At 48.5% G+C, this 18,481-nt stretch overlaps 1 protein-coding gene across 1 annotated transcript in view; it reads left to right on the forward strand.

The window, feature by feature from the left end:
• The window catches only part of LOC311150658 (uncharacterized protein), a gene marked incomplete at both ends in the record, with an annotated part of 102,723 nt that overhangs the window by 40,244 nt on the left and 43,998 nt on the right, over positions 1-18,481 (forward strand). Inside the window, 6 exon segments of the mRNA XM_084188156.1 lie at positions 12,158-12,195; positions 13,221-13,285; positions 13,525-13,658; positions 13,984-14,073; positions 17,210-17,395; positions 17,733-17,886. Of these exon segments, the coding sequence (XP_084044282.1) occupies positions 12,158-12,195; positions 13,221-13,285; positions 13,525-13,658; positions 13,984-14,073; positions 17,210-17,395; positions 17,733-17,886 (667 nt within the window).

The raw sequence follows: 18,481 nt of genomic DNA on the forward strand, positions 1-18,481 counted from the left end.
CAAACAGGAAGGATATAACCCCACCCACTCCGCCAAAGCACAGCCCCCGCACCACTAGAGGGATATCCCCAACCACCAACTTACAATCCTGAGACAAGGCCGAGTATAGCCCACAGAGGTCTCCACCACAGCACAAACCAAGGGGGGGGGGGGGGGCGCCAACCCAGACAGGAAGATCACGTCAGTAACTCAACCCACTCAAGTGACGCACCCCTCCCAGGGACGGCATGAAAGAGCACCAGCAGGCCAGTGACTCAGCCCCTGCAACAGGGTTAGAGGCAGAGAACCCCAGTGGAGAGGGGAACCGGCCTGGCAGAGACAGCAAGGGCTGTTCGTTGCTCCAGCCTTTCCGTTCACCTTCACACTCCTGGGCCAGACTACACTCAATCATATGACCTACTGAAGAGATAAGTCTTCAGTAAAGACTTAAAGGTTGAGACCGAGTCTGCGTCTCTCACATGGGTAGGCAGACTGTTCCATAAAAATGGAGATCTATAGGAGAAAGCCCTGCCTCCCGCTGTTTGCTTAGAAATTCTAGGGACAATTAGGAGGCCTGCGTCTTGTGACCGTAGCGTACGTATTGGTATGTACGGCAGGACCAACTCGGAAAGATAGGTAGGAGCAAGCCCATGTAACGCTTTATAGGTTAACAGTAAAACCTTGAAATCAGCCCTTGCCTTAACAGGAAGCCAGTGTAGGGAAGCTAGCACTGGAGTAATATGATCAAATTTCTTGGTTCTAGTCAGGATTCTAGCAGAGAGCTGTGTAATGGCATCAGGGATAAAATTGTAGACCTGCACAATGCTGGGATGGGCTACAGGACAATAGGCAAGCAGCTTGGTGAGAAGGCAACAACAATTATTAGAAAATTGAAGAAGTTCAAGATGACGGTCAATCACCCTCGGTCTGGGGCTCCATGCAAGATCTCACCTCGTGTGGCATCAATGATCATGAGGAAGGTGAGGGATCAGCCCAGAACTACACGGCAGGACCTGGTCAATGACCTGAAGAGAGCTGGGACCACAGTCTCAAAGAAAACCATTAGTAACACACTACGCCGTCATGGATTAAAATCCTGCAGCGCACGCAAGGTCCCCCTGCTCAAGCCAGCGCATGTCCAGGCCCGTCTGAAGTTTGCCAATGACCATCTGGATGATCCAGAGGAGGAATGGGAGAAGGTCATGTGGTCTGATGAGACAAAAATTGAGCTTTTTGGTCTAAACTCCACTCGCCGTGTTTGGAGGAAGAAGAAGGATGAGTACAACCCCAAGAACACCATCCCAACCGTGAAGCATGGAGATGGAAAAATCATTCTTTGGGGATGCTTTTCTGCAAAGGGGACAGGACGACTGCACCGTATTGAGGGGAGGATGGATGGGGCCATGTATCGCGAGATCTTGGCCAACAACCTCCTTCCCTCAGTAAGAGCATTGAAGATGGGTCGTGGCTGGGTCTTCCAGCATGACAACGACCCGAAACACACAGCTAGGGCAACTAAGGAGTGGCTCCGTAAGAAGCATCTCAAGGTCCTGGAGTGGCCTAGCCAGTCTCCAGACCTGAACCCAATAGAAAATCTTTTGAGGGAGCTGAAAGTTCGTATTGCCCAGTGACAGCCCCGAAACCTGAAGGATCTGGAGAAGGTATGGAGGAGTGGGCCAAAATCCCTGCTGCAGTGTGTGCAAACCTGGTCAAGACCTACAGGAAACGTATGATCTCTGTAATTGCAAACAAAGGTTTCTGTACCAAATATTAAGTTCTGCTTTTCTGATGTATCAAATACTTATGTCATGCAATAAAATGCAAATTAATTACTTAAAAATCATACAATGTGATTTTCTGGATTTTTGTTTTAGATTCCGTCTCTCACAGTTGAAGTGTACCTATGATAAAAAATTACAGACCTCTACATGTTTTGTAAGTAGGAAAACCTGCAAAATCGGCAGTGTATCAAATACTTGTTCTCCCCATTGTATATTAAAATACCCTATATAATCATAGTTATCATTCCCCTATAAATTTTGTCATCTCCAAGTTAACAGGTGCTTAACTTGTAATCAACATTTTGCACGCTTCATCCACTTTGATTATTCTTAAAATGTCTTACGATGTTATCTTTCAAATGTCGTAAACCTGCTCATCAGGGAATCGTAAACCTGGTTGTTGTTGCGCACAACTGCCACAAGTAATATCTCAGACAGCACCGGCCCAATTTTGATGAAACTTGGGTGAATAATGCGTCTTGCCATAGAGATGCGGCATTTACAAAAAATACATTGATTGGCCAGATGGTGGCGCTATAACGATTGAAAATGATAACTTTGAAAGGTCACACCCCTCACCCCGTTTGACCTAAAGTCATGAAATTCGGTACATAGGTCCCTCTCCTCACAAGAAACACATTTGCCTCAGGGACCCATAAGGTCCGCCATGATGGATTTTCCCCCATTTTGAATTTTGTGAAAAACACTTAAAACACTACTGCTCTGGCACCGAATGACCGATCTGCACGAAACTTGTTATGTGGTATCTATGGACAAAGGCCTCTCAACGCAATATTTTCCAAACTAGTACCTAAAACAACATCGACCAATGAACATTCACATGGGCGTGGTCTGGCACATAAATGCATATAAATCAGTCAAGGATATTTGTATTGTAACAACATGTGGTACACATGTTGCAAACACTGTCAAGACTCAACATATGCAAAAACATCTGGATAATTCATGGGGGACGACATGTGAATACAATTGTGACTAGTGTTCTGTAGGCTTGGCCGGCCTTAAGCCCTTGTGGTGTGGAAAGGGTTAGCTAGGCTAGGGGGCGGGGGGGGGTATATTTCTGGAGCAGAGCTTGGCCCAGATACTCTGCATGGCTGGCCAGCTGAAGGCAGGGCTGTAGTGTGAGAGGGGCCCATGGTCAGGCCAGCCTTACTTTGAGGAGTATAGACAGGAGAGTGTTCGCCTACCAAGCCCAGCCCACTGAGGCTGGCCAGCTGAAGGCAGGGCTGTAGTGTGAGAGGGGCCCATGGTCAGGCCAGCCTTACTTTGAGGAGTATAGACAGGAGAGTGTTCGCCTACCAAGCCCAGCCCACTGAGGCTGGATTGCTATCTGGGGCTGCGTCACAAATGGCACCTTAGTCCCTATGGGCCCTGGTCAAAAGAAATAGGGCTCTGGTCAAAAGAAATAGGGCTCTGGTCAAAAGAAATAGGGCTCTGGTCAAAAGAAATAGGGCTCTGGTCAAAAGAAATAGGGCTCTGGTCAAAAGAAATAGGGCTCTGGTCAAAAGAAATAGGGCTCTGGTCAAAAGAAATAGGGCTCTGGTCAAAAGAAATAGGGCTCTGGTCAAAAGAAATAGGGCTCTGGTCAAAAGAAATAGGGCTCTGGTCAAAATAAATAGGGCTCTGGTCAAAAGAAATAGGGGTCTGGTCAAAAGAAATAGGGCTCTGGTCAAAAGAAATAGGGCTCTGGTCAAAAGAAATAGGGCTCTGGTCACAAAAAAAGGGCTCTGGTCAAGAGAAATAGGGCTCTGGTCAAAAGAAATAGGGCTCTGGTCAAAGGTATGTGCATTATGTATTGCATAGGTTGCCGTTTGAGACACTTTTCATAGTCTCTGTTTGATACACTTAATTTCCAAAGGGATTCGCAGGGGGCGAGTTTTCATCTATATTTTTATTCCACACACAAAAACGCATGCAAGGCCCTCTCTGTCACGATCATTAGACGGAGTAGACCAAGGCGCAGCGTGATGTACGAACATATTTATTATCTTTAGTGATAATACAAAAACAACAAACAACAAACGATACGTGCAGTCCTAGGGTTAACACAACCAACACGGAACAAACCAAACGGAACAAGATCCCACAAACACTAAGGGAAAACAGACTGTTTAAATATGGTTCCCAATCAGAGACAACCAGCAACAGCTGACACTCGTTGCCTCTGACTGGGAACCACTCTGGCCAACATAGAAATACAACACATAGAACTACAACACAGAACTAGAACACATAGAATCTACACACCCTGGCTCAACATATAGAGTCCCCAGAGCCAGGGTGTGACAGTACCCCCCCCCCAAAGGCGCGGACTGCGACCGCGCCTCAACATAGACAAACCAGGGGAGGGCTGGGTGGGCATTCCTCCTCGGAGGCGGTTCCGGCTCCGGGCTTGACCACCACCCTCCAATAATCCCCCCGTAGCGCCCCTGGTCCGGTCCCGCTGGCTGGAGCTGGACTGGACATCGTAGGAGCGGATTGCTTCAGCTCCGGTGTGGAGCAGCTGACCGGTACCTGACCAGGCACCGGTGACCCAGGCACGGGTTGTGCCGGACTGACGACGCACACCCCTGGCTTGGTGCGTGGAGCAGGAACGGACCGGACCGGACTGACGATTCGCACCCCTGGCTTGGTGCGTGGAGCAGCAACGGGCCGGACCGGGCTGACGATGCGCACCCCTGGCTTGGTGCGTGGAGCAGGAACGGGCCGGACCGGGCTGACGATGCGCACCCCTGGCTTGGTGCATGGAGCCGGAACGGGCCGTACCGGGCTGACGATGCGCACCCCTGGCTTGGTGCGTGGAGCAGGAACGGGCCGGACCGGGCTGACGATGCGCACCCCTGGCTTGGTGCGTGGAGCAGGAACGGGCCGGACCGGGCTGACGACTCGCACCCCTGGCTTGGTGCGAGTGGCAGGAACAGGCCGGGCCGGGCTGGCGACGCGCACCGTAGGCTTGGTGCGAGTGGCAGGAACAGGCCGGGCCGGGCTGGCGACGCGCACCGTAGGCTTGGTGCGAGTGGCAGGAACAGGCCGGGCCGGGCTGGCGACGCGCACCGTAGGCTTGGTGCGAGTGGCAGGAACAGGCCGGGCCGGGCTGGCGACGCGCACCGTAGGCTTGGTGCGAGTGGCAGGAACAGGCCGGGCCGGGCTGGCGACGCGCACCGTAGGCTTGGTGCGAGTGGCAGGAACAGGCCGGGCCGGGCTGGCGACGCGCACCGTAGGCTTGGTGCGAGTGGCAGGAACAGGCCGGGCCGGGCTGGCGACGCGCACCGTAGGCTTGGTGCGAGGAGCAGGAACAGGCCGGGCCGGGCTGGCGACGCGCACCGTAGGCTTGGTGCGAGGGGCAGGAACAGGACGGGCCGGGCTGGCGACGCACACCGTAGGCTTGGTGCGAGGAGCAGGAACAGGCCGGGCCGGGCTGGCGATGCGTACCATTACCTTGGTGCGGGGAGCAGGAACAGACCGGACCGTACTGGGGACACACACCACTGGCCCTACGCCGGGATCTGGAACGGGCCGGACCGGACTGGTAACACACCCCAGTACCTCTCGCCGTGCCTCTACACCTTCCTTCCCCTCTTTGGGTGGCCCCCGTAATCTGGCGGCCTCCTCTGCCAACCTCCCAAATCGCCCTGTGGCAGCCTCCTGCTGCCCAGTCGCCCATGCCGTGTGCCCCCCCCCTAATTTTTTTTTGGGGTTGCCTCTCGTCCGTCCGACGACGACACTGTTGACGCCGTTGCTCCTCTCTCGCCAGGCCTTAATCTTAGCCCATGGCCCTTTTCCCCCGAGCATGTCCTCCCAGGACCACCCTTTGCCCACCTGGGCCATCGCCAACCTCTCCAGCTCCTTTCCCGGCACTTCCTCCCATGTCCAGGCTGCCTGCTCCTGGACACGCTGCTTGGTCCTGGTATGGTGGGATCTTCTGTCACGATCGTTAGACGGAGTAGACCAAGGCGCAGCGGGATGAACGAACATATTTATTATCTTTAGTGATAATACAATAACAACAAACAACAAACGATACGTGCAGTCCTAGGGTTAACACAACCAACACGGAACAAACCAAACGGAACAAGATCCCACAAACACTAAGGGAAAACAGACTGTTTAAATATGGTTCCCAATCAGAGACAACCAGCAACAGCTGACACTCGTTGCCTCTGACTGGGAACCACTCTGGCCAACATAGAAATACAACACATAGAACTACAACACAGAACTAGAACACATAGAATCTACACACCCTGGCTCAACATATAGAGTCCCCAGAGCCAGGATGTGACACTCTCTCGCCCTCCCTTTGGCAAATCAGGCCATAACTCGATCCTCCTGCTTCCTGCTTACAAGCAAAAACTCAAACAGGAAGTACCAGTGACGCGCTCAATACGGAAGTGGACCGATGAAGCGGATGCTAAGCTACAGGACTGTTTCTCCAACACAGACTGGAATATGTTCTGGGATTCATTCGATAACATTGAGGAGTTTACCACATCAGTCACCGGCTTCATTAATAAGTGCATCGACAACGTCGGCCCCACAGTGACTGTACATACATAACTCAACCAGAAGCCATGGATTACAGGCAACATCTGCACTGAGCTAAAGGCTAGAGCTGCTGTTTTCAAGGAGCGGGACACTAATCTGGAAGCTTATAAGAAATCCCATTACGACCTCCGACGAGTCATCAAATAGGCAAAGCGTCAATACAGGACTAAGATCGAATCCTACTACGCCGGCTCTGGCGCTCGACGGATGTGGCAGGGCTTGCAAACTATCACAAATTATAAAGGGAAACCCAGCCGCGAGCTGCCCAGCGACACGAGCGTACCAGATGAGCTAAATGCCTTCTATGCCAGCTTTGAGGCAAGCACCACTGAACCATGCATGAGAGCAACAGCTGTTCCGAATGACTGTGTGATCTCGCTCTCCGTAGCCGATGTGCGTAAGACCTTCAAACAGGTTAACATTCGCAAGGCTGCGGGGCCTGACGGAATACCAGAACGCGTACTCTGAGCATGCGCTGACCAGCTGGCAAATGTTTTCACTGAAACGTTCAACCTATCCTGTAATACCAACATGTTTCAAGCAGACCACCATAGTCTCCGTGCCCAAGAACGCCAAGGTAACCTGCCTAAATTACTATCACCCTATAGCACTCACATCTATAGCCATGAAATGCTTTGAAAGGCTGGTCATGGCACATCAACACCATCATCCCAGACACCCTGGGAGCATGCTCCCATCCACATCAATGGGGCTGTAGTGGAGCGGGTCGAGAGCTTCAAGTTCATCAGTGTCCACATCACTGAGGAATGAAAATGGTCCACACACACCCACAGTTGTAAAGAGGGCATGACAGCGCCTCTTCCCCCTCAGGAGGCATGGGCCCTCAGATCCCCCAAAAAGTTATACATCTGCACCATTAAGAGCATCTTGACTGGCTCCATATAGTACGGCGACTGTAAGGCACCAGACCGCAAGGCACTACAGAGGTTGGTGAGTACAGCACAGTATATCACTGGGGCCGAGTTCCCTGCCATCCAGGACCTCTATACCAGGCGGTGTCAGAGGAAGGACAAAAAAAAATTGTCAATGACTGCAGCCACCCAAGCAATAGACTGTTCTCTCTGCTACCGCACGGCAAGCGGGACCAGTGCACCAAGTCTGGAACCAGCAGGACCCTGAACAGCCTCTACCCCCAAGCCATAACACTACTGAACAAGACTGCCAAATAGCTCATAAAATGGCTACCTGCATTGACTCTTTTTTTGCACTAAGTCTCTTGCACTGACTATGCACACACTGGACTCTACGCACACACTCACACATACTTACACTGGCACCCAAACACATACATACACACTACATACGCCCATACACACATAACATGGGCACACATGCATACTGACATCACACACACACACACACACACACACACACACACACACACAAACACACAACACACACTTTCACAGTCACCACATACGCTGTTGCTACTGTCTATTATCTATCCTGTTGCTTTGTCACTTTATCCCTACCATTATGTACATACTGTAGCTACCTCAATTATCTCTTAACCCTGCACATCGACTCGGTACTGGTACTCCCTGTATTTAGCCATGTTATTACCTGGTACTTCCTGTATATAGCCATTTTATTACCTGGTGCTTCCTGTTTTTATCCATGTTATTACCTGGTACTTCCTGTATATAGCCATGTTATTACCTGGTACTTCCTGTATATAGCCATGTTATTACCTGGTGCTTCCTGTTTTTAGCCATGTTATTACCTGGTACTTCCTGTATATAGCCATGTTATTACCTGGTACTTCCTGTATATAGCCATGTTATTACCTGGTACTTCCTGTATATAGCCATGTTATTACCTGGTACTTCCTGTATATAGCCATGTTATTTTTGCTTGTGATTGTTATTCGTTATTCCTCGCGTCACTATTTATTTATATATATATTATGTTATCTTTAACTCTGCAATGTTGGAAAAGGCTCTGTAAGTAAGCATTTAGTCTACACGTGTTGTTTACCAAGCATGTGACAAATAACATTTTATTTTATTCCAGCTATGTGTAGGTTTCCAACAGGTATGTAAGTGGCTATCATTCCAAACCAACATAGGATCTATGCAGTGCAGTTTATGTAGCATAGCCTGAATTAAGAATATATACATATATGGATGAGCGATGTCAGAGCAACATGGACTAAGATACAGTAGAATAGTATAGAATACAGTATATACATTTGAGATGAATAATGCAAGATATGTAAACATTATTAAAGTGACTAAGATACCGTACAATAGAAGTGTGGCCTTACCTGCCAATTAATGCCTTCTCTCCCTCCCCCTCCCCCATCTGCCTCCCCCTCTCTCCCCCTCCCTCCCCATCTGCTCCCCCTCTCTACCCCTCCCTCCCTCCCCATCTCCCTCCCCCTCCCTCAATCCCCATCTCCCTCCTCCTCCCTCCCTCCCTCTCCCTCCCCCATCTCCCTCCTCCTCTCTCCCCATCTCCCCCCCCACCTTCCTCCCCCTCCCTCCCCTATCTCCTTCTCTCCCCTCTCCTCTCCTCTCCCCCTCTCTCCACCTCCCTCCCCTCCCTTAAGTGTTAGGTCACAATGGACACGTGTGTTGTCTCTATGTAACGTGTATACTGTTTAAACTCCTTCATGCCATGTCAAATGAAGCAGCAGCCCATCAATTAGGGTTGGCTTAGTGTTGTACGAGGAGATTAAGGATAAATCCCAAATGGCATCCTATTCCCTATTTGGTGCGACCAGAGCCCTGGTCAAAAGAAACACACTATGTAGTGTATATGGTGCCATTTGGGATACAGCCTAACATGACCTTTGGCTGCTGGGAGCAAGGGGTCACAGATAAAAATAGTTTAGGCTTGCTCACATTTTGGCCAAGAGAAATTAGAGTCAGCTGGAGATGACGCAGCAAAGATTAGTATTGAACTACAACATGGAGCGTGATGTCACTACCTGAACTTGTGAACCATTCTGTCAGTCAGATGGATGGGGTGGCGTTTATTCATGTTTGTCCCATGACAATGTAATTTTTTGATTGAAATAAAAGCATGTGCTGCTGTCTTTATATATCCCTGTTTGTTGGCCCTAGATTAAGGTCATTCTTAAATTAATAATCACTTGATTTGATGACATTTATAGTTGACTTGGTGTGCATCCCAAATGGAACCCTATTCCCTATATAATGCACTACTTTTGACCAGGGCCCATAGGGCACCATAAAGTGAAGAAGGTGTGTTGGAATGTGGTCTTGATGACACATATTTCAAATCAATCTCTTATGACTTAGTTTAAACAACTTGACAAGGGCACTGACTGTAGTTTATTTGGGTGTCTCTGATAGCGTTTGAGATTTGAGGTGCTAAAGTTAGTTCATCCATCCTTCCCCCTTTAAGAATCAGAGTAAGAGAGAGAATGTTAAAAGACGAGAGTGGTGTCCAAAGGGTCCCAGCAGAGCGGGGTCTGGCTCCAGAGCCCCCAGTGAACAGACTGCGTGATCGGGCTCACACCACCACAGCTCACCACCTGTCCCAGCGCGGTCACAGCTCTGACCCTGCCACCTATCAAAAGACTGCCCCCTCCTCTCAGCCCTCCCAGCCTGCGTACGTCCACGTCCCAGACCACCACGCCTCAGTACCACACACCCACACATCAGGCCCTGCCATGGGCCGCCACGGTACCAACCAGCGGACCCCCATGGACCACCCGGTGGTGGAGGTGGAGCCCCCGAGGAGGAGGGTCAGTGCCGACCACATCTACACGACCCACAGGGAGACCCACAGGGAGGGCAGGCAGGCGCCGAGAGAGGAGGTCCTCACTGAGGGTCTGCTAAAGAGCAGGAAGGCCGTGCTGCCCTCGGAGATCCGCCGCAGGGAGAAGAGCGTGGACGACCCCCAGAGAGGGGAGCCCCAGCGGGTCCCAGGCTGCTGCCAGGACGACTCTGCCACCTCAACCGGCATGGAATGGGAGAGCTATGGCATCGGGGGGAGGAGAACCAGTCGGGCGGACTCAAAAGAGTGGGAGACTAGGCCTCAGGACAGGGACCAGCAGCAGCAGCAGCACTGGTCCAGCCACAGCCAGGACAAAGAGGAAACAGGTCCAGCCAGGCCCATGGAGATCTCTTCCCACTCCAAGCCCAGACAGCAGCAGCTACAGCAGGCCCCTCAGCCTCTCCACCAGCCTCTCCACCAGCCCCTCCGCCAGCACCAGCAGAGCCAGAGTCAGCCTGGGCAACAGAGAGGCAGTGACTCGGCCGTCTACCTCCAGAGTGGCGCCTCCCTCCACCAGGCCAAACACAGTAGCATGGAGCCAGCCGGGCCGCGCGGGCCCCCCAAGCCCAAGGTCCGCACACGCTCCATGTCCGACATCGGCGTGAGCCAGCGCCCGGCTGCCTACAGGAGCATGGAGAGGGCAGCAGCCAGCAGAGAGACAGCCACGGCAGCCCAGCTGGCCAGGGAGGGAGGGGTGGCGGTTGGGGTGCTGCACAACGGGGAGGTGGGAGCCCTGGACACCAGGGTCTCTGTGGCCCAGCTCCGACACTCGTACCTGGAGAACGCCAACAGGAAGCCGGAGCTGTAGGTGGAACAGCATGGCTACCACTGGCTAGCTACTGACTCTTTAATCAGTTTGATGTGGTTAATTACCTAACACTAATGTAGACTGTCATCCTAATATGAGGCTTGAGGTGTTTGAGCTTGTGTGCTTTTTTTAGCAGTATATTGCATAGTCAAACGTGATATCAAGAGATCTTCTAAGCCTTTATGAGGGGTAATTTGCTATTTGTTTAGCCACCTGCTAGGACATTCTGTCATTATCAGCCTGTTGGGCAAACGTGAGTGGTTTGTTGCTGCATGTTGTGCTGCTGACAAAGTCTCTGATTTTGGGAACAGATATTTTTTTTGGTGTGATCGTGCTGTGTGACTTCAACACCTCTAACCTGGATTGCTGTGGAAGACGTACTAAACGCATCATCAACATCAATCTGCCCTTGCCGTTTGTTCTCTCAATATTATTCTCCTTTTATGTTGCCGTCGTCGCTATATCCATCCCTAATCACAACCCAAAAAGAGAGCCGACTAAAGTAGAGCTAACTGCCATGGAAGTAGATCCGGCTGCTGGGAGCGCTGATCGGGAGCGTGGTGCGGCACGGAGGCCGCGGCGCTACATCACCCCAGGAGACAACCGCAAGTCCTCTGAGAGGTTTAGGACCCAGCCCATCACCTCTGCAGAGCGGCTGGAGTCTGATAGGTGAGAGTATTAGGACGCAGCCCATCACCTCAGCAGAGCGGCTGCTGGAGTCTGATAGGTGAGAGTATTAGGACTCAGCCCAGAGCGGCTGCTGGAGTCTGATAGGTGAGAGTATTAGGACGCAGCCCAGAGCGGCTGCTGGAGTCTGATAGGTGAGAGTATTAGGACGCAGCCCAGAGCGGCTGCTGGAGTCTGATAGGTGAGAGTATTAGGATGCAGCCCATCACCTCAGCAGAAGGGCGGGAGTCTGGTGGGTATTGAAGGCCCTGAGTGACTGGATAAGGTCCACAGAATACGTTTGGTAAAATCACCAGTGGGTGTGATACATGGTGGAGGCTAGATTATTTTAAAGCTCTCTGTACTTGGATTATTTGTTCTCTTGTGGGTAATTTTTTGTTCTCTTGTGGGTAATTATTTGTTCTCTTGTGGGTAATTTTTTGTTCTCTTGTGGGTAATTTTTGGTTCTCTTGTGGGTAATTGTTTGTTCTCTTGTGAATTCATTTTGGTTATCTTGTGGGTAATTCGTACTGTGCCTCATAGCAAAAGACCACTAGTGAATTGTGTCTTTGTTTTGTTTTGTCCTCAGGTCTCGTCTGAGTCCAACAGAGCTACAGAACCCAGAAGGCAAGTTTCAGTGGAGATTATTTGCTTCATTTAGTTACAGATAACACTATTAATTAAAAAAAAATCTTAATTAGCCACGTTGCTCACCATCTAACAGCACAATGGTGGATGTGAGGGATTTGTTGAAGTGAACGATAGATAAACTTGCCTAGATTAATTGACTGTGTCAGGCAGGGAAATACACACACACGTTTCACATAAAGTTATGAATATAACTACTGTTCCCTGAAGGAGGGAAAATAGGTATGGGGGTCAAATTCATGAGAGTGTTGGCATCCTAGCAATATGACAAAAAAATAATGCCATTCTGCCAAAACTTTAATCTCTATAGCTAGGTTTCCATCCAATTTGCGTCAGATTTTCATGTGAATATTCTAAAATCTGCATAAAACAATATGCGCATTTTCCCACCAGAGATGTGTTTCCATCAAACTGCTCTAGCCAACAGCTCACAGATACAGTGTGGGTAGGCTACCTACATTATGAGATTATAGATATTAGAGATTATAGATCATTATTATAGATAAGAGCGTTATTATTTGTATTTGTTAAACAGCAGCCAAGCATCGATCATCATGTCACCAGAATAAGACCTTCGATATTTATCGGAAAGCAGCATCAAGCTCATCACCTTGCACTTTCACCACCCTGTGAAGTTCATCACAATTTATTTAATCTGTAGCCTAATAAACTGAAGGCTTTCCCGAGTCGTTGCGGGAGGACCACACAACATATCGCGTGACTCCAAATTCACTTCGATATGATGGTTATTATATCAATATTTGCCCATGAAGGCGTTTCCACCGCCACTTCTTGCATAATTAATTTTACAGACACAAAAAGATCCCACCATGTCGAACACACAAATTGTCTGTCAGCATTTATAAAATTGTACCGGCATTTCATGTTTCCATCTGCCCAGTTGTGACTTTTTTCATGGGTCAGGTAATTGATGGTTGGATGGAAACGTGGTTTATGTTGTGAACTGACATTGAAATCAATGTTATGCCCTTCCTTTTTAACAGCTAACGAAGAAAAGCTTGATGAGAGAGCTAAGATGAGTGTGGCTGCTAAGAGGTCCCTTTTTAGGGTACAGTATCTGCCTTGTCTACATTTAGGGCCGGTTTCCCGGACACAGATTAAGCCTATTCCTGAACTATAAATATATTTCAATGGACATTCTCCATTGAGCCTGTTTTTCAGTCCAGGACTAGGCTTAATCTGTGTCCAGGAAACCAGTCCATATATTATGTTCCTGTTGTTTTATGTATGTCGTTGATGAGCAGAGATTTACTCCGTAGGACGGTTCCTCTTCGGTGTCTTTCACAGGAGCTAGAGAGGACCACAGATAGCGTTCCCAAACCACGGTCCCAAAACCCAGCCGCGGAGAGGCGTCAGCGACGAGTCCAGGACCGCGTACACACGCAGCCTATCACCAACGAGGAAGTGGACATCGCTCACACGTACGTCACCCTCTGATCATTACTGAGCGCCAGTAAGGTCATTTTGTTAACAAAGCAAGGGTTCAAAAATTGGCTTTAGGGCAGTTGGTGAATAGAAAGTGATAGTTTCTCTGTGTCACGATCTCTTAGCTCTCTCTCTCTTAACTCTCTCTCTCTCTATCCCTCAACTCTCTCTTAACTCTCTCTCTCAACTCTCTCTCTCTCTTAACTCTGTCTCTGTCTCTCTGTCTCACTGTCGGTCTCTCTGACTGTCTGTCTGTCTGTCTGTCTGTCTGACTGCTTTATCTGTCCTTGTGTCTGTCCCCTCTTTTCTGGACATATAAAGTGGCCCTGCTATGTCCTCACAAACGGTGATGGTCCACTCCACAGTAGCACCTATCCCCAGCCCCACTGTAGTCAGCACCATCATGACCAGGTACAGGTGACTGCACTGTGTGTGTGTGTGTGTGTGTGTGTGTGTGTGTGTGTGTGAGAGAGAGCACTGGACATAGGTTTACCTAATTGATATCCAATTAGAGCAAAACTTTTTTTTTACATTCCATTCAGCTTACAATTGGCTTGCTCCATTGCATGGAATGTACCGTTCATCCGTGATTAATATGAAGATATTATTGATTGATTCATAGGGTTGCAAAATTCCGGTAACCTTCCCAAAATACAATTTATTTATCCAGAAATCCTGGTCGGAGGATTCCGGATGTTCTGCTTATTCCCTCTGATTCAAGGAATCTTTCAACAGGGATTTCTGGAAAACCTGGGAATTTTGGGAAAGTTACCAGAATTTTGTAACCCTATTCATTCATCTGTAATTGTTGTCTATAGAGCAGGATGGGCAACTGGCTGTAGGTCAGCAACAATGTTTTAGATTGGTAAATTAGTCTAGTGGCCAGCTATTTAAACTTGTAGTAATCATGGTTGAATTACCGACCGGGGGGGTCCCATTGATATTGTTAGTCACTGCAAACATTTCTCTCCACCCTATGGCAACGTGTAGAATTGCAGGAAATTAGCTGTAAAACTACAAACTTTTCACTCCGCCTAATGGCAAAATGTGTAGAATTGCATGAAATGAGTTTTAAAATGGCTAAATCTTCTCTCCTCCCCATGACAAAATGTCTCTCCGCATGACAAAAATTCTCTCCGCTGTCAAGAAGGGGGGGCGACAAAAGGCTAGAGAGCCCTCTTTAGGGTACAGTATCTGCCATGTGTGCACTTGTCTACATTTAGGACCGGTTTCCCGGACACAGATTAAGTCCTGAACTATAAATATATTTCAATGGACATTCTCCATTGAGCCTGCTTTTCAGTCCAGGACTAGGCTTAATCTGTGTCCAGGAAACCAGTCCATATTTAGTGCCTTGCAAAAGTATTCATCCCCCTTGGTGTTTTTCCTATTTTGTTGCATTACAACTTGTAATTTAAATGGATTTTAATTTGGATTTCATGTAATTAAATGAAAAAAATAATAATTTTTTTTTTTATATAACGGAAAAGTGGTGTGTGCATGTGTGGGTACGCAGACCTGCGAGCCACTGCGGACCCTCATGATGAGTTACGATTTTTTTTGTGGCCCCCACCCCAATCAAAGTTGCCCATCCCTTCTCTAGGGCTACAGGTTGAATGTATTAGGCAGGCAGCGGTCTGCTCTACAGTGCCTTCTGCTGTTGGTTGTGTTCAGTTGTCTCACATTACCTTGCTGATTTTGCTAACTCACTCACCTGCTCCTTGCTTGTTACCCAGGAATAGCTGTGTGAACCAATGACGTATATAAACCCTGAATTGCTGATGCTACGTATTGGCCAATGAGAGGCTTTGAAGCCACCGGTCGACCATTTTGGCACTCCCTAGTAGGAGCAGTCCTCCATAGGAATGAATGGTATTCTACAGTATTTCAATTAAAAGTTTATAGGACAAAATGACATGTATTTAAGTATTGTTTTTGTAGTGGGGACAGTAACATTAGTACTCTCTAATAAATACTTTAAGGAAAATGTTTTATAAAAAATAAAAAATAAAGTTTAGCTCACATAATATAATTCAAAAGTATGCATTAAGGTGTCTGTAATAGAATAAACATGTCAAAAAACGAATGTCAACATTAATAAATGCATTTCTATATCTTCCAATATATTATTTTACAATTGAGGAGGAGTACCAAGATGGCTACGCGAAGGCTTCAATACATCGCCCTCTGTCAGTCATCTAGGGTTTATACACATCATTTGGTAGAACCTCATAGACAGGTTGGTTGTTTAGCAACCGATGTACCAGATCATATGGGTTGAAAAGTTGTTGTTTTTCTCAGACATTAATAAACTATTCCAGGTGAAAGCCAAAGGCCATAGCCTTCTTGCTAGATTGATGAATACAGCCATAGTAAGTTAACTAGCTAATATTTTTGCCACATTAGCATAGACATGACATCAGTCAAAACACCTCAAAATAAGTCACGGTATCAATAACAAGATACAACGAGCTGAAACAAACCACCTACAATTCCCCACAAGGCAGCTTCTTGTCATTGTTACTAGCTATCTGACCGTTCAGAATCATAACAACGCACACCTTCCGGCCACATCGATGTGCGCGCATAATTTCCATGACGTTGTCAGCCAACCCGTCTATAGGGGGAAGAAGCTTGTTTTGACACAATAGATTCTTGACTTGAGTACCTTTCAACTCTTTTTTTCTCAGCATCACTGCTTTCACTATTGTTTATACTCTTAAAGGGATAGTTCACCCAAATTACAAAATGACATTTGTGTTTCCTTACCCTGTAAGCAGTCTATGGACAAGGTCATGCAGAAATCCATGCTTTGGTTTTGTTTACCTGGCCACTGTCTCCAGATGTCATTTTGTAATGTGGGTGAACTATCTCTTCAAGTTCATATGTTGAAATGTGTCACACGTCTTGTGATGCTGGCTGAGGGAAGAAAGGTCAAAGGTGAAGCCAGTTAAAGCTCAGTGCATGGTCAGGTTCCCGTTTTGGGGCGAGCGTGTAGCACCCGGTTTGTTTACCGACCGAGGATAAACTTAAGATGTTGACAGAACCAACCATCCATATCCTCTACTACAGATGGTCGACTGCATGAGCAGCGTGATGAACGACTCAGTGTAGACTACAGACATCTACTTATAACTGCTGTTGCCATGGCTGCATCCTGATTCTCCACACAAAAGTATGCACTTGCCAATGCTTACACCATCCTGACCACTGCGCTCTCGACCAATCCTGTGCTTTTAAATCCATGACAGGGTGTGTGCAATTGCAAGGGGGTGTAGAATCGGGATGCAGACCATGCTTTGATCAGGAAGTTCAGTTGTTTACCTTGATGCTGTTCACAGGATACATTTTTTCTGACTATTAACAATGTCATTTTAACAGAATATGTTTGACTAATTACTCACCCAGCATGTCAACATTCTCTAGAGATTGTCCTTCAATTGTACAGTACAGTACATGCATTACATATGGCCCTGCAGCTGTTACCATAGCAGCACAACCTGCACTCATTATCCCCTGTGTGTGTATGTGTGGTTCCTCCTCCCAGCTTGCAGGAGGCGTCACAGCGCGGCTCCAAGTTGTGGCGCATGGGGGAGCAGGAGAGGGAGAGGGAGGCCCAGCCGAGGGAGGCCCAGCCGAGGGAAGCCCAGCCGAGGGAAGCAGGAGAAGGATCAGGGCCTGTGGGGATGACGGAGGATCTGGGTCCAGATGAGCCTGACCTCTCCACTCTCAGGTATAGGGAGACAATGTGCTCAACTCCTAGGCTGCATTCCAAATGGCACCCTAAGCCCTATACTGTATAGTGCACTACTTTTAACCCGGGCTCATAGGCCCTTGGGTGCCATTTGGGACACAGCCTTTACTCTCTTGTGTAAACAAATGAAAGGGTGCTTGGAGCCCAAAAGTAGATCACGTCAAAAATGATTTGCAAAAGATCTGATTTGATTTGTCAAAAGATCAATTAGTGGCAAAATACCAGAATTGGGCTGCCTGAGTAAAAGCAGCCTATTTAGGGAATGAGGTGGCATTTGGGTCGCACACACGGATTTACATTTCCTCTCCTGTCCCAGCCTGGTGGAGAAGATGGCCCTGTTCAACCGGCTGTCCACGCAGTCCTCCAAGCCTGCCACAGAGGGGGCCGGGGCCTCCAGGGTGGACACCCGCCAGCGTAGGGCAAACTCCCGCTTCCAGACCCAGCCCATCACCCAGGGAGAGGTGGATCAGGTAGGGCAGGGGTGAAACTCATTCCACGGAGGGCCGAGTGTCTGCAGGCTTTTTGTTTTTCCTTTCAATTAAGACCGAGACAACCAGGTGAGGGGAGTTCTTTACTAATTAGTGACCTTAATTAATCAATCAAGTACAAGGTTTGAGAGAAAACCCGCAGACACTCGGCCCTCTGTGAAATGAGTTTGGCACATGTGGTAGGGAGTCAATCAATCAATCAATCAGTCAATCACTACTGTTGTTATCCATCACCCAGGTAGAGGTGGATAAGGTAGGGAGTCCTGCCCCTCTTCCAGCCCAGATAGAGCCTCTCTTCACCAGGGAGTTTATGGGCTTCTTCCCTCTTGCTCTTCAACACTGCAGCCTCTAGGTGTCGCACAAGTCAAGGAGATGTGGCTGTTGTACAAACCAATATTTAATTTCTGAATTGGTTCAAATTACGTTTAGGGTTAAGGGTGGTTGCCCTGTTGGAAGGTGAACCTTCGCCCCAGTCTGAGGTCCTGAGAGCTCTGGAGCAGGTTTTCATCAAGGATCACTCTGTACTTTGCTCCGTTCATCTTTGCCTCGATCCTGACTAGTCTCCCAGTCCCTGCCG

This window comes from Coregonus lavaretus (genome assembly GCF_964263955.1).
Source record: "Coregonus lavaretus genome assembly, chromosome: 23".
In the NCBI taxonomy this organism is placed as follows: domain Eukaryota; kingdom Metazoa; phylum Chordata; class Actinopteri; order Salmoniformes; family Salmonidae; genus Coregonus; species Coregonus lavaretus.